Source organism: Sabethes cyaneus, chromosome 1 (genome assembly GCF_943734655.1).
Source record: "Sabethes cyaneus chromosome 1, idSabCyanKW18_F2, whole genome shotgun sequence".
Taxonomy (NCBI): Eukaryota; Metazoa; Arthropoda; class Insecta; order Diptera; family Culicidae; genus Sabethes; species Sabethes cyaneus.
Genome location: NC_071353.1, coordinates 155,370,211 through 155,384,320, shown reverse-complemented (window position 1 = coordinate 155,384,320; position 14,110 = coordinate 155,370,211). Strand labels below are relative to the sequence as shown.

At 41.8% G+C, this 14,110-nt stretch overlaps 1 protein-coding gene across 1 annotated transcript in view; it reads left to right on the top strand.

The window, feature by feature from the left end:
• Positions 1-14,110, top strand: part of LOC128732981 (AT-rich interactive domain-containing protein 1B-like) — a 414,204-nt gene that overhangs the window by 311,357 nt on the left and 88,737 nt on the right. Inside the window, exon 5 of the mRNA XM_053826489.1 lies at positions 9,019-9,342. Within this exon, the coding sequence (XP_053682464.1) occupies positions 9,019-9,342 (324 nt within the window). The remainder of the gene's footprint in view (positions 1-9,018; positions 9,343-14,110) is intronic.

Sequence of the window (14,110 nt, the reverse complement as noted above, 5' to 3'; positions counted from 1 at the left end):
GGGGGGAGGGGTTTCTAACCATCACTAAAACCTTTCCGGGCCCCAAAAAACCTCTACATGCATATTTTCATGCCGATTGGTTCAGTAGTTTTCGATTCTATAAGGAACATACGGACAGACAGACAGACAGAAATCCTTCTTTAAAGGTATAGAAGATTTGTTAAAAAGGTATTTTTTATATCTTAATTTTCGTAGTTACTGGCTTTACAAGAAAATTTTCGAATATCCAGGTTAGTCTCATATGACTGATGCTTACATACTTACATTATCCATCTAGCTCCGCCCATCTACTAACAACAATTCCTTTCCCGAAATACTTGTGAAGGTGCAGAGGATTCCCTGGTCTTTAGTAGCAACAAGTATTGGACTAACACTCCTTTCCATCCCACCAGGACCCGCATTCGGACGTGGCCGGCGTCGGTATTGATCAGCACGCAGGCACTTGATAATGTTGCACAATGAAAAATAGCCTGCTGTCCCAAGTATGCTTTTTCCAGCCATCATTTTGCAATTTTCATCGGTCCTGGTCAATAACGGAGTAGCAGCACACGGGCGGTATTCTATGCTTATGCTTATGCTTATGCTTTTCATTGCCTCTTTTTTAGTATTTTGTCCTTTTTTTGGTGATTTTCGTCGATGTTTTAACGTATTCATTGCTGGTTTTTCATCACTTGTCGTTTCATTGCTTTTTTTTTGTTGCTGTTTTTCATTGCTGCATTTTGTCGTTTCGCTGATATTTCCGGCATCTTTTTAGTTGTTTTCCTTGGCTCTTTAAATGCTATATTGACATCTTTTTGGTCATCTTTTCGCTGTATTTTTATCCTCTTCTTATCGTCTTTTTTGCTTTCGTTTTATACCATTTACTTTACGTTACTACGTTACTTTTATACCATCTCTCTGTTGTTTTTCTCATATTTACGTTTTCTTTTTGTCGTTCGTTTTTGGTGTCTTGTTTTAATGGTGTTTTTATCGCTCTCTGTCATCTTTGTTTAACAGTTCACGTCGCTGGTTTGGCATCTTCTTTATCGTCTTTTTGTTTTTCGTGTCATTCCGGCGCCCTTTTATCATACTTTTATCGTCTTTCATCGACGCTTTCTAGTCATCTTTTCCTTGTGCTTTCATGTATTTTCTTGTTCACTGTTTTCCGGTCTTTTTTTTCTATCTCTTTTGAACTTTTTGACGTTGTCTTTTTAGCGTTCGTTAGTCATTTTTGTTGTGTTTTTCAGCGCTTCAATCGCTTTTTAAATCTTTCTCATATTTTTAAGGTTTAAGGTATCACTTTACCGTTTTTGTCGTTTCCTTTTGGCTTCTCGCAATTTTTTGGCAACCCTTATCGCTGTTTTCAACTTTGGTTACTGGGTTTTCGTCAGTTTTGCATCACCTTTTTATCACTTTTTCGTCGTTATTTCATTGTTTATTTGCCGTTTTTGCTTTATTGCTGTTTTTCGTTTTATTTGCGTCGTATTGCGTCCTTTATTTCTTATCTTGTTTTGGCATTTTTGTCGATTAATTGACGTTTTTTTTTGGCATTCTATCGTTTTTCTACTATCTTTTTGTCGCTTATTCATCGCTTTGCGTCGTCATTTTTGCTATCCTTTTGTTGCATTTACGCAGCTTCGAGGTACAATGCTGGTCTAACATTTCGATAGACAACCGGACGCTCGGAAATACCCAGTGAGATGTATCCCAGCCGAGTAGCTTCTTGACGGTTTTCAGCAGAAAGAAAATCTGTTTTAGCTATAGTATTTGGTGAACGTTTGAAAACGTTTCAAAAATTAATCAAAGTGGGACACTATTCGGGACGCCTGCTCGAGGACGAGATTAGTCGTCCAAGTTTGGTCTCAATACCTGTCCCGTTTCTAGTCTTAATACTTCCAGTTCTGGCCCTGTCCCCAGTCCCAGTCTCTATTCCAGTTCCAATTCCGTTCCCAATCCCAGTCCTTGTGTCGATCACAGTCTCTGCCCGTTCCCAGTCCCAATTGCTGTCCCGTTTCTGGTGTCAGTCGCAGTTCTTATTCCGTTGCAACCCCCACTCTGTGTCCCTTTTCCGGTCCCAATCCACGCACGGTTTCTGGGCTTAGCCCCTGACCCATTTCTAGTTCTAGTCCCAATTCTTGACCCTGTTCCGATCCGTTCGCACTGTCTATTAGACGTGATGCACGTGCTAATGACGAGGAGCGACTCTAAATGCAATTCCAATGCATTCCAAATCTAATTCAGATCCAATTCCCCAATCTAGTTGCAATCCAAATCTAGACCAATTTAAATCCAAATCCAATTCAAATTCAGCTCAAATCCAGTCACAATCCCAGTGCCAGTTTCAGTCCCGGTCTCAGTCCTAGTCCCAATCCCAGGTCTAACCTCAGCCCCTGTCGCTGTCCTGTTCCCAGTCCCAATCCCTATCCCGTTTCAATACCTAGTCCCAGTTCCAATTTCTGTCTCAGTACCAATTCCGTTCCCAATCCCGGTCCTTGTCTCGTTCCGAGTCCTAATCCCTGTCCCATTTCTAGTATCAGTCAGAGTTATTGTTCCTTTTCCCGTCTGAGTCCATGTCGGGTTTCTAATTTCAGCCCCAGTTTTTGTTCCGTCTCCGGCCCCAGCCGTTTTTCCAATCCCAGTTTGTTCCTGTCCCGTCCTAGCTCCTGTTTCGTTCCCTGTCGCAATTCGTGTCCCGTTTCTAGTCCCAATCCCAGTTCTTGTTCAATCTTTAATCCAAATCCCATTTGCAGTTACAGTCCCGTCCCCATTCCTAGTCCTTGTCTCGTTCCTAGTCCCAATCGCTGTTCCGTTTCTAGTGCCGGTCGCTGTCCCTTTCCCCGTCCCAATCCATGTCCAGTTTCTAGTCTTAGTTCCAGTTCTTGTCCCATCTCCAGTCCCAGTCCTTTTTCCAATCCCATTCTGTTCCGTTTTCCATCCCAGTTCCTTTTCCGTTCCCAGTCGCACTCCCTGTCCCGTTCCAGTCCCAGTTCTTGTCCCGTTTCCAATCCCAGTCTATACCATTCTCAGTTTCAGTCCCGTTCCCAATCCCAGTCTTTGTCCCATTCCCAGCTCTTGTCGCTGTACCGTACCCAGTTCCAATCCCTGTCCCGTTTCTTATGTCAATCGCAGAGTCGTCTAAATTAAAATTTCATTTATATATTTTTTAAATTTTCTGTGCTTGGAGTGGGACAGGTTGTATCTCAGAACATTAGAGAAAAATGTCTTCTATTGCCGCTATAGAGCAATCAGGGTCAAATTTCACATGAAAACGGCTTTCTTGTGGTGAAAAAAAATTGATTATATCCCGACGAATTCCTGGGATTTGACTTTTAAACCTCTTTACATCGAAAAAAGTAGGGGTCAAACGCACATTATTCCAACCAGAAACCAGCCACCAAGCCCAAACTAGCTAGAAATAGACGATGGAGACAAATTTTTGACACAGCATGAGCCACTCTGGTTCTAAGCTGCTAGAAGAGACGAAGCAGCCTCTGCCTATCAGCCTCTGTCGCTGTCCCGTTCCCAGTCCCAATCCCTGTCCCATTTCTAGTCTCAATACCTGACCCGTTTCTTGTCCTTTCCCAGTTTTTGTCCTGTCACCAGTTCCAGTCCCGTTCCCAATCCCTGTCGTTGTCTCTTTCCTAGTTCCAATTCTTGTCTCGTCTTCAATCCCAGTCTATCCACTTTCTAGTTCCAATTATGTTTCCAATCCCAGTCCCTATCACTGTCCCGTTCCCAGTTGTAATCTATGTCCGGCTTCTAGTTTCAGTACCTGTTCCGTTTCAATTTTCTGTCCCAGTTCTTGTCCTGTGCTCAGTCCCAGTCTCTGCCCCATTTCCAGTTTAGTTCCCAATCTCAATCCTTGTCCCGTTCCCAGTCCCAATCCATGTTCGGCTTCTTGCTTAAGTCCCAATCACTCTCGTTTCTTGTTCCAGTCCCAATTCTTGACCCTGTTCCGATCCGTTCTTAATCCTTGGTCCGTTTCCAGCCCCTGTCGCTGTCCCTTACTCAGTCGCCATCTAGTTTCTAGTCCCAGTCCCGATCTCTGTTTCAGTCTAATTTTCGTTCCCAGTGCTAGTCACGTTTTTCTTTCGAATCTTTGTCTGGTTTCTAGTCTCAGTCTTGGCCTCCTATCTCCTATCTTGGCCCGTTCCCAATCGCTATCCCTGTCCCAGCTTCAGACACGAAATTTTACTTGGAATTAAATTTGACATTTTCCGTTTTATTCTCTCACACGTTATCTCTTTCTGTTTTATTTTTTCTCCTTGACAGTCCCGTTGTTCCACTTTTTGTTCCGTTTGTTCTCGTGTTCTGTACCATTTTCTTGATTTTTGCTCCCACTTTCCTTCCTTTTTTGCTCTTTTTCTTTCGTTTTCCTTCTCCCTGTCCCCTATTACCTGTTTACATTACAGTGTTTTTTTCGTTTCCCATACTCATTTTGCTTCTTTTCTATCCTGTTTCCCCTCACGTTTTGTTATTTTTTTCCGGTTCTGATTTCTGTCTGTATTTCGTGTTTGTTTGGTCCATCTTTATGGCTCGTTTTTCCGTCTTTTCTGTCTCATTTATTCTGTTTTTGGCACCCTTTTCTCCCCATCCTGTACGGTTTTTCTATTTTTCGTCCTTTTCTCTTCCGTTGTACCTTTTATATTTTATCGGTTTCGGTTTCTTTTCCATTTTTTTTGTCACATCTTCCTCCTTTTATATCTCGTTTGTCCCCGTTTTTCCGTTTCTTTAACCTTCCGCTTAATATCTTGTTTTCTGTTCCGTATGTCCTTTCTTGTTTCGTCTTTTTTTCTGCCCACTGTTTCCTTTTTCTCTGTTTACTTTTTTTCTCTTCCTGTCCCGTTTTTTGTCCTTTTCTCGCGTCCTGAATTTCTTCTGTTTTGTTTTTTGTCTTTCTTCTTCCGTTTTCCTCGTTTCTCTTCTTTGCTTGTGTCGTTCTTTGTCATTTTTCCACCCATCTTCGACTTTTTAAACGATTTTGGTTGTCGTCCTTGCGCTTTTTAGCTCTTTTTCTGTCCCGTTTTTTCTATATTATGTCCTGCCCGCCTCCTAGACCGCCCAGTTAGCTTCGGGGGTACCATGTTGGCCTAGTCGTCGTATGTTCGAATCTCGAGTGGGCGGTGTCAAGGGCCAAGTTCTTAAGGATGCTTATACCCATGGCTTTCCTATTCCTCCTTTGCTGTCACGTCCTATTTTTCTTTTCCGTTTCATATTTTGCCTTTTGTTTCCTCCTCATTGTATTTTCCATTCTCTCATATTTTTCTTCTTTTTCTGTTCTCGTTTCTCCATTCTATTACTCCCCTTTTTGTCCTTTTGTTTTCATACTTTTCTGTCCCTTTTTTTCTCTTATTTTCTATTCAGTTTCTCTTAATTTTATTTGGAGTTCTTCCTTTTTCTCTCTTCTCTTTTTTATCTTTTTCTGTCTGGTTTCTTCGCTTTTTGCCTCGTTTGCCCCTTTGTTCTCTCCTATATTCTTGTTTTCTTTTTTTTTCTCTTTTTACGTCCCGTTTATTAATTTCTTTTCTTGTGCCGCGTTTGCGTCACCTTTTCTTTTCGCCCCATTTGCACTATCGTTCGCTTTCCTCGTTCTTAAGTTACTTTTCTGCCATATTTTTATCGTTTTCTTCGTCTCTTCGTTATCTCTGCTTCGTAATTTTCTCATCCGTCCTCTTCCGTAGTTTGGCTTTCTGTTGTCGTTCAGTCGTCTGTGGGTTGTTTTTGTTTCGACGCAATTTCGTCACCTTTTTTTGTCGTCTTGCTTTTATCGTCTTGTGTTGGCGCTTTTTCAGCGCCTCTACGTCGTTCTTTTGGCATTTTTCCGATTTTTTTTTTGCTTTTCGTACTTTTCCGCCGTCGTTTTATCAAAGTTTTTTCGTACTCTTTTTGGCTTATTTATTTTCTTTTAATTGTTGCATCATTCAGCATCAGTGCCGGTTTTGTCATCTTCCTGTGACTTTTGTTTGTGATTGTGGTTGTGGTTGTTTTGTAGTCTTTCTTCGTCTTTTCAGCACACTTTTGTCGGCTCAAAAATATAACGGTTTTGATAACTTTTATTGTATTTTAATCGCTTTTTGTCTAATTCTTGTTATTTTTTCGTCGCCTTTATTGGTATTTTCATCGCTTTTTTGGCGTTTTTCGACGTCTTTTTGTGATGTTTTTCGGCTTTTAAGCTTCCGTCTTTCCGTTTAGGCAAATCCAGATCGGCCCGAAGAGCACCGAAGTTGAAATCAAATTAAAGTCCGGACAAAATCAGTTTCAAATCCGGCTCAAATCGGTCTCAAATCTGTTTAAAACCGGCCCCAACTCTAATGGAACCGTACGTAAATTCGACTGAAATCGACACCGACTTTAAGTCGGATGAAAGTCCAATCAAATTTTGTCCCAAATCCGGCTCAAAGCAGTTTGCAGACTCAAATAGGTTCCAAAATCCGGCTCAGATCGGCCTCAAAAGCACCGATTAAAGTCCGTTCAAAATCAGTTTCAAATACAACTCAAATTAGTCTCAAATACGACTAAATGCGGTCACTAATCTGACCGAAACTGTGACCGATTTTAAAGTCGAATTAAAGTTCGACTAAAATCGGACTCAAATCCGGCCCAACTCGGCCTCAAATCAGATTCTAATTGTCCCCAAATCCGTCTCAGATCAATCCCAAATGTAACAGAAAACGCCACTAGCTTTAGAGTCCGGCTAAAATCGGTCCCAAATATAATGCTAACCGGTTTCAAATCCGTCTCAGATCACCCCGAAGAGCACCGACGTTGTAATCGGATTAAAGCCCGGTCAAAATCACCCAGGTAACCAATAAGCATTTCCAATGCAATTTAAAAGCAAGCCAATACGCATTTAAGTTGCCTTAAATGCTACTTAAATGCTATTTTGGCAAAATATGCGGCTACTTTACCGCTAGCCCTCTTATAGTGCTGAAAATGCTTATTTGCAGCTAGTTACCAACAAGAAGAATTTAAATAGAATTGTGGATGGCAATTTACAACAGTTATGCAGTCAAAAAGCTGATAAACAACAACCTGCAGTATAAAACGCCAGGGATGCTAATAAACGATTGATTTACTGCTTATACTAATGCTTATTGGTTACCTGGACAGGTTCAAATCCGGCACAAGTCGGTCTCAAATACGACTCAGTCTTCGTCACCGGCTTTAAAGTCAAGCTAAAGTTCGACCGAAGTCGGCCTCAAATCTCCCTTCAAATCATTTCCAAATCAAGAAATATATACGCTTCCACATAGCTCCCACCAACTTTAAGGATGAATTGAATTTCAACCGAAATCGGCCTCTAATCGGTTTCAGTCCGGCGCCAACTCTGCTGGAATCGTGGAAAGTCGGATTGTAGTTCGATCAAATTTTGTTCCAAATCCGGCTCAAAACGGCCCAATATCTGATTTTTATCCGACTCAAATCGGACCAAAATCCGACAGGAATCGGCACGCTCTTGGCAGACTCAAATAGGTTTCAAATCCGGCTCAAATCGGCCTCAAATGCGACAGAAATCGCCACCAGCCGGTTCCAAATCCGGCTCAAATTGAACTCCAATTGGTTCCCAACCCGACCTAAATCGGTCCAAAATCCGACTTAAATCGGATCCTAATTGATCCCAAAATCGACTCTTCTTTTGCTCTCTTTCCTATTTTTCTATCCCATTTGTCCTTATTTTTGTTATGTCTTCTCACGTACTCTTTTCTGGCTTTTTTTCTTTCTCCAGGAGTAGCAATAGACGGACTAGCTCAAGATCTTCTAAAATTTTCCTCAGGAAAATTGAGGTTTTCGACCATAACTCAGGAACAACAAAAAGTGTAATGAAATTTTATCATTAAACGATTGCGAATTGACAAATTTCGAAAGGTTTCTATGTGACGAAACATAATATTCCGACGTTTCTTTGGAGTTTTCCACTAGCAATTAACTTAAAATTGGGTTGAAAAATTTAAAATGAATATTGTATGAATTGAATTGGACTTCAAACTGAACTTAAAATTGAATTAAAAATCTGCTTTGAAATTGTCCAACAGGTGAAAATGAAATTAGAAGAGATTTGGACTTGAAATTAAGCTTAAATGAGGCTTGAACTAAGCTTTAAATTTAATTTATAAATAATTCGGATCATAGTTCAATGATGCATATGGTTCGGTACGACCATAGATGAATTAAATGATTCGGTACGATCATTATTGCGTGAAATACATGGTTCGGTACGACCATGGATAAGTGTAATGGTTTGGTGCTTCGGAAATTAAGCTTAAATGAGTCTTGAATCTCAACTTGAAATTTAATTTATAGCTGAAATTCAAACTAAGACTATTTTTTATGCAATTAATATACTCGCAAAATAATTACAGTTTATATTAAAAATCGCGGACTTCTGAGTTACAGAAATTATTTTGTTTTATATTAAACTTTAAAAAATGTTGGACCACGGTGCTTATGCTTGTTACGAATGGGTGAACAATTACCTCACATAATAGAGTAAATAACATGAATTAAACATTTGCATTATCAGAAAAAAATCTGTTTTTCTTAACTCACCTTTAATCGAGCGCCTCCATTTAACAGTCCCAAATGGAGGCGTCTGGTTGTCGAATGCATCGAAACGCATAAAAAAAACTTTATTTCGGAGCCTTGCTGCTGCCAGACCTGCACCCAGTAAAATGTGCACCCGTTAATGGAATGAAAGAACAATCTTCCGCCGCTTCTTCTATGCTGCTGCTGCTGACAATCATAAAAATGATATAGAACAAAGCAAGCCGCAAGCACCCTAACGATGCGATGACGGTTGCCGCCATTCAGGCGCCGACCATGAATCGATTATTCTCATTCACCACACCATTCATGCTCTTTGTGTGTAAAAGGACTGGTTGCTGTTGCTGTTTATGATGATGAAAAGTTTAATCGTTCTTTGTGTTACTGGGTCACAGTGGCAGTAGGGAGAAAAAAGAAACGAGCACGTTTCGGCGTTCGCCAGGATGATGTGAATGATGATGATGAAATACTAATTTTATTTTCGTTTCCTATTTTCAGAGTCGAACGTTCCAAGGTGCGTGTATCGTTTTTCCAGAGCAGTAAACCGCAATCGATAAGCCCGCCCGAATCGCTACTGTTCGGTGGTGGCCACAATCTGATCCATTTTGGCGGACCCGGAAGCGGCGTCGTCGGCGGCGGCGGAGGATATGATAACAACAACTCGCTGCTAGATTCGTCATCGTCCTACATTACCTCGGCGGCACTCAATCAGCAGTACGATTCGTTGCTGGCCGGACACCACCCGTACAGCGATCATCCCGCCTACAATCCGGACGATCCCGCTAGCATGGCGGCAGTGATGGCCTACGATCGACAGATGAGGTAAGTGTCAATAAACTTGTACATCTGTTCGGTAGGCCTGCCACAGGCAGGCAGGCAGGCAGCCAACCAGGCGTATGTGTCGAACGGTTGATGACCCTTTTGTGCCACTATGTTTTATGTCTTTTCAAAAGAACTCCCGCGGTTCAAGAGTTCATTATTCTAGTTTTCCCACTTGTGTGTATGTGCACAGACACGGGGGCCGGTCGCCGAGGCTGGCTGGCTGGCAGCGAGGCTTGAGTTTCCTTTTATGAAAATGTGTACACAGTTTTCCCGGTCGTAGGACGACGCTCTTCGCTACACCGTGATGGAATGCATTCAATCGCTGAATCGTTTGGGTTGTTTGCTTTGCCGTCGCCCTTTCCCACTTCGCTCTTCAGGTTCAGAGGCTTTTCAGAGGGCATACGTTACATGATGTGTATCACGTAGTGCGGATGGAAGCAAAAGACGGTCGGTCGGTCGGATACGTAAACGAGGACATTTTGGTACAAGTAGCGATGTCTGGGCACGACGGTACATACCGACGACCGAGTATGAAAGAGAGGTGCTGTTAGGGTTTAATGAGCTGCTTTGTATGAAGAGGTTGACTGTTTTGTATGGAAGATAAACTAATTCTAGGGTTCTAAGCTTTCCAATTTTCCCACTAAAAAAGGGGGACATTTTGAGCTCGGATAAAAGCTTGGTAAAAGTTCGTTGGCTTGTTTCTAATTCCTTTACACTTTTTTAAAAAAAATTCTCCTGTTGTGAAATGAACAGGATAAATTCCATTACAGATTCTCTTCTCTGTGGCTGTAGTTGTAGCTTCTCACAAACCCCTTTTAATTGGGGTGGAAAATATTTCACAATATTGATTTCAAAAGGTTTAATACAACCGTTGTATGAAGTAGTTTGGTGGCTGATACAAAAAAAAAAGCTTTGGAAAACGATTCGGTACGATCATTGTTGATGGTTCGGTACGACCATATATGAATTATATGATTCGGTACGATCTTTGTTGATTGAACTATGTAGTTTGGTACGATTATTGTTGATTCTAGAATCTGATCTAGGATCTGAATCAGAAACTGATCACAATCTGGATCAGAATCTGTCCAGAGTCCGATCAGACTCCAACCAAAATCAATCTGGGTTCAATCCGGGTTAAATAAGATTTAATCCGGGTTCAATTCGAGTTTTCTCCGGGTTCAATCCGTGTTTTTAACCAAGGTTCAAGTCGGCATCAATCCAAGTTGATTTCGAGTACGATCCCTTCAGGTTGGAATCAATCCTGATATAATCGGGTCCCAAATCTGATTTAAATCGGTTCCAAATTCGACCCAAATCGGCATTAAATAGGTCCAAAATTGAACGCAAAATGGTCCCAAATCAGACTGAAATCAGCCAAAAATCCGACCAAAATGGATATCAAATGTGATTCAAACAAGCCCGGACTCTACCTAAAATCGACACCGACTTTAAAGTTAGATTAAAGTTCGATCAAGTTTTGTCCCGAATCCGGCTCAAATCGGTCCAAAATCCGATTCCAATCCGACTGAAATCGGACCCAAATCCAGCTGGAATCGGCCAGCACTTTGTAGTCGGATTAAAATCAGACGCAGCTGGCACTCAAAGAGGTTACAAATCCAGCTCAAACCGGCGCCGAAACTACCGACTTTAAAGTTTGGCCAAAATCAGTTTCAAATTTTTCTCAGATCGGTCTCAAATTTGATTCAATGCGGCGCCAAATCTGACCGACATTGCCACCGACTTTAAAGTCGAATTAAAGTTCGACCAAAATCGTTCCTAAATCCGGCTCAAATCGGCCCCTAATCGGACTCGAATTGGTCTCCAATCCAAATTTAAACGGTCCAAAATCCGACCGCAAATCAGATTCTAATTGACCTCAAATCCGAGTCAGATCGGTTCCAAATGCCACAGAATTCGCGACGAGATCTAAAGTTGGATTGAAATCCGGTCAAAGTCGGTCCCAAATACGACACTAATCGGTTCCAAATCCGACTCAAAACAGACCCCCAAAGGAATGACTTTAAAGTCGGATTAAAGTCCGGCGAAAATCAGTTTTAAATTCGACTCAAGTCGGTCTTGAAAACGATTCAATGCGGCCTCTAATCTGACCGAAATCGTGATTGACTTTAGAGTGGAATTAAAGTTTGACCAAAATCGGGTTCAGATCTCACTCTAAATCCAACTCAAATCATTCCCAAATAAGGCTGCAGCTGCCACCGACTTTAAGGTTGAATTCCAACCGAAATCGGATTAAAGTCCGATCAAATTTTGCTCAAAATCCGACTCAAATCGACCCAAAATCCGATTCCAATCCGACAGGAATCGGCACGTACTTTGCAGTCGGATTAAAGTGAGAATCAAATCTGACTCAAAGAGGCTCCCAATCCGGCTCAATTCGGCCCCAAAATAACCGACTTCAAAGTCCGGATAAAATCAGTTTCAAGTTCGATTCAAGTCGGTCTCAAATACGACTCAATGCGGTCTTTAATCTGACCGAAATGGTGATCGACTTTATAGTCGAAACAAAGATCGACCAAAATCGGCCCTAATTCCCCCTAAATCGGTTCCAAATCCAACTCAAACCAATCCCACATGAGGCTAAGCTACACCGAGATTGGCTGAATTTATTTCCAACCGAAATCGGTTTCAAATCTGATTCAGATCGGCTCCAGCTCTACTGAAATCGTTCCTTAATCCGACTGAAATCGCCACCAACTTGAGAGTCGGATTAAAGTCCGATCAAATTTGCCCCAAGTCCGGTTCAAAGCGGTCCGAAATCCGATTCCAATCCGACTTAAATCGGACCCAAATCAAGCAGGAATTGCCACGCACTTTGCAGACTTAAATAGTTTCCAAATCCGATTCAAATCGACCTCAAAAGCACCGATTAATATTCGGCTAAAATCAGTTTCAAATCCTACTCAAGTCAGCCTGAAATTTGACTCAACGCGGCGACTAATCTGACCGAAATTTCCATTGACTTAGTCGAAATAAACTTCGACCAAAATCGGTCCCAAATCCGGCTCAGATCGACCTCAAATTAGATTCTAATTGGCCCCAAATCCGACTCAGATCGGTCCAAAATGTGACAGAAATCGGCATCAGGTATAAAGTCGGATTGAAGTACAGCCAATGTCGGTCCCAAATACGACACTAATCGGTTTCAAAACCGATCCCAAGGGCACTTTTTTTAAAGTCGGATTAAAGTCCGGCCAAAATCGGTTTCAAATCCGACTCAAGTCGGTCTCAAATACGACTCAATGCGGCCTCTAATCTGACCGAAATCGCCACCGACTTTAAAGTCGAATTAAAGTTCGACCAAAATCGGGTTCAGACCTCACTTAAATCGGCTCCAAATCCAACTCAAATCGTTCCCAAATAAGGCTGAAGCTGCCACCGACTTTAAGGTTGTATTCCAACCGAAATCAGCCTCAATTATGAATCAGACCGGCTTCAACTCTACTGGAATCGTTCCTTAATTCGACTGAAATCGACACCAACTTTAAAGTCGGATTAAAGTCCGATCAAATTTGGCCCAAAATCCGATTCCAATTCGACAGGATTCGACCCGTACTTTGTAGTCGGATTAAAGTGAGAATCAAATCTGACTCAAAGAGGTTCCAAATCTGGCTCAAATCGGCCCCAAAATAACCGACTTCAAAGTCCGGATAAAATCAGTTTCAAGTTCGATTCAAGTCGGTCTCAAATACGACTCAATGCGGTCTTTGATCTGACCGAAATCATGACCGACTTTAAAGTCGTAATAAAGTTCGACTCAAAGCTCTCTTGAATCGGCTCCAAATCCAACTCAAATCAATCCCACATGTGGCTAAGCTACACCGAGCTTGGTTGAATTGAATTCCAACCGAAATCGGCTTCAAATCTCATTCAGATCGGCTTCAACTCTACTGGAATCGTTCCTTAATCCGATTGAAATCGACGCCAAATTGAGAGTCGGATCAAAGTCCGATCAAATTTGCCCGAAATCGGGCTCAAAGCGGTCCAAAAGCCGATTCAAATCCGACTCAAATCGGACCCAAATTAAGCAGGAATCGGCACGCACTTTGCCGACTCAAATAGGTTCCGAATCCGGTTCAAATCGGCCTCAAAAGCACCGATTAAAGTCCGGCCAAAGTCAGTTTCAAATCCGACTCAAGTTAGTCTGAAATTCGACTCAATGCGGCGCCTAATCTGACCGAAATTTCCTTTGACTTTAAAGTCGAATTAAAGTTCGACCAAAATCGGTCCCAAATCCAGCTCAAATCGGATTCTAATTGGCCCCAAATCCGACTCAGATCGGTCCCAAATGTGACAGAAATCGTCACCAGGTTCAAAGTTGGATTGATGTCCAGCCAATGTCGGTCCCAAAGACGACACTGATCGGTTTCAAATTCGCCTCAAAACCGACCCCCAAGAGCACTTATTTTAAAATAGGATTAAAGTCCGGTTAAAATCGGTTTCAAATCCGACTCAATGCGGCCTCCAATCTGACGGAAATCACCACCGACTTTAAAGTCGAATCAAATTCAACTCAAATCTATCCCAAATGAGGCTAAAGCTGCCACCGACTTTGGTTGAATTGAATTCCAACCGAAATCGGCCTCAAATCTGAATCAGATCGGCCCCAACTCTGCTGGAATTAAAGTCTTTAAAGTCGCATTAAAGCCCGATCAAATTTTGTTGTTGCCGTTAAATAAGTTTTGAAAAATGATTCGGTACGATCATTGTTGAATGAAGTACATGGTTCGGTACGACCATAGACGAT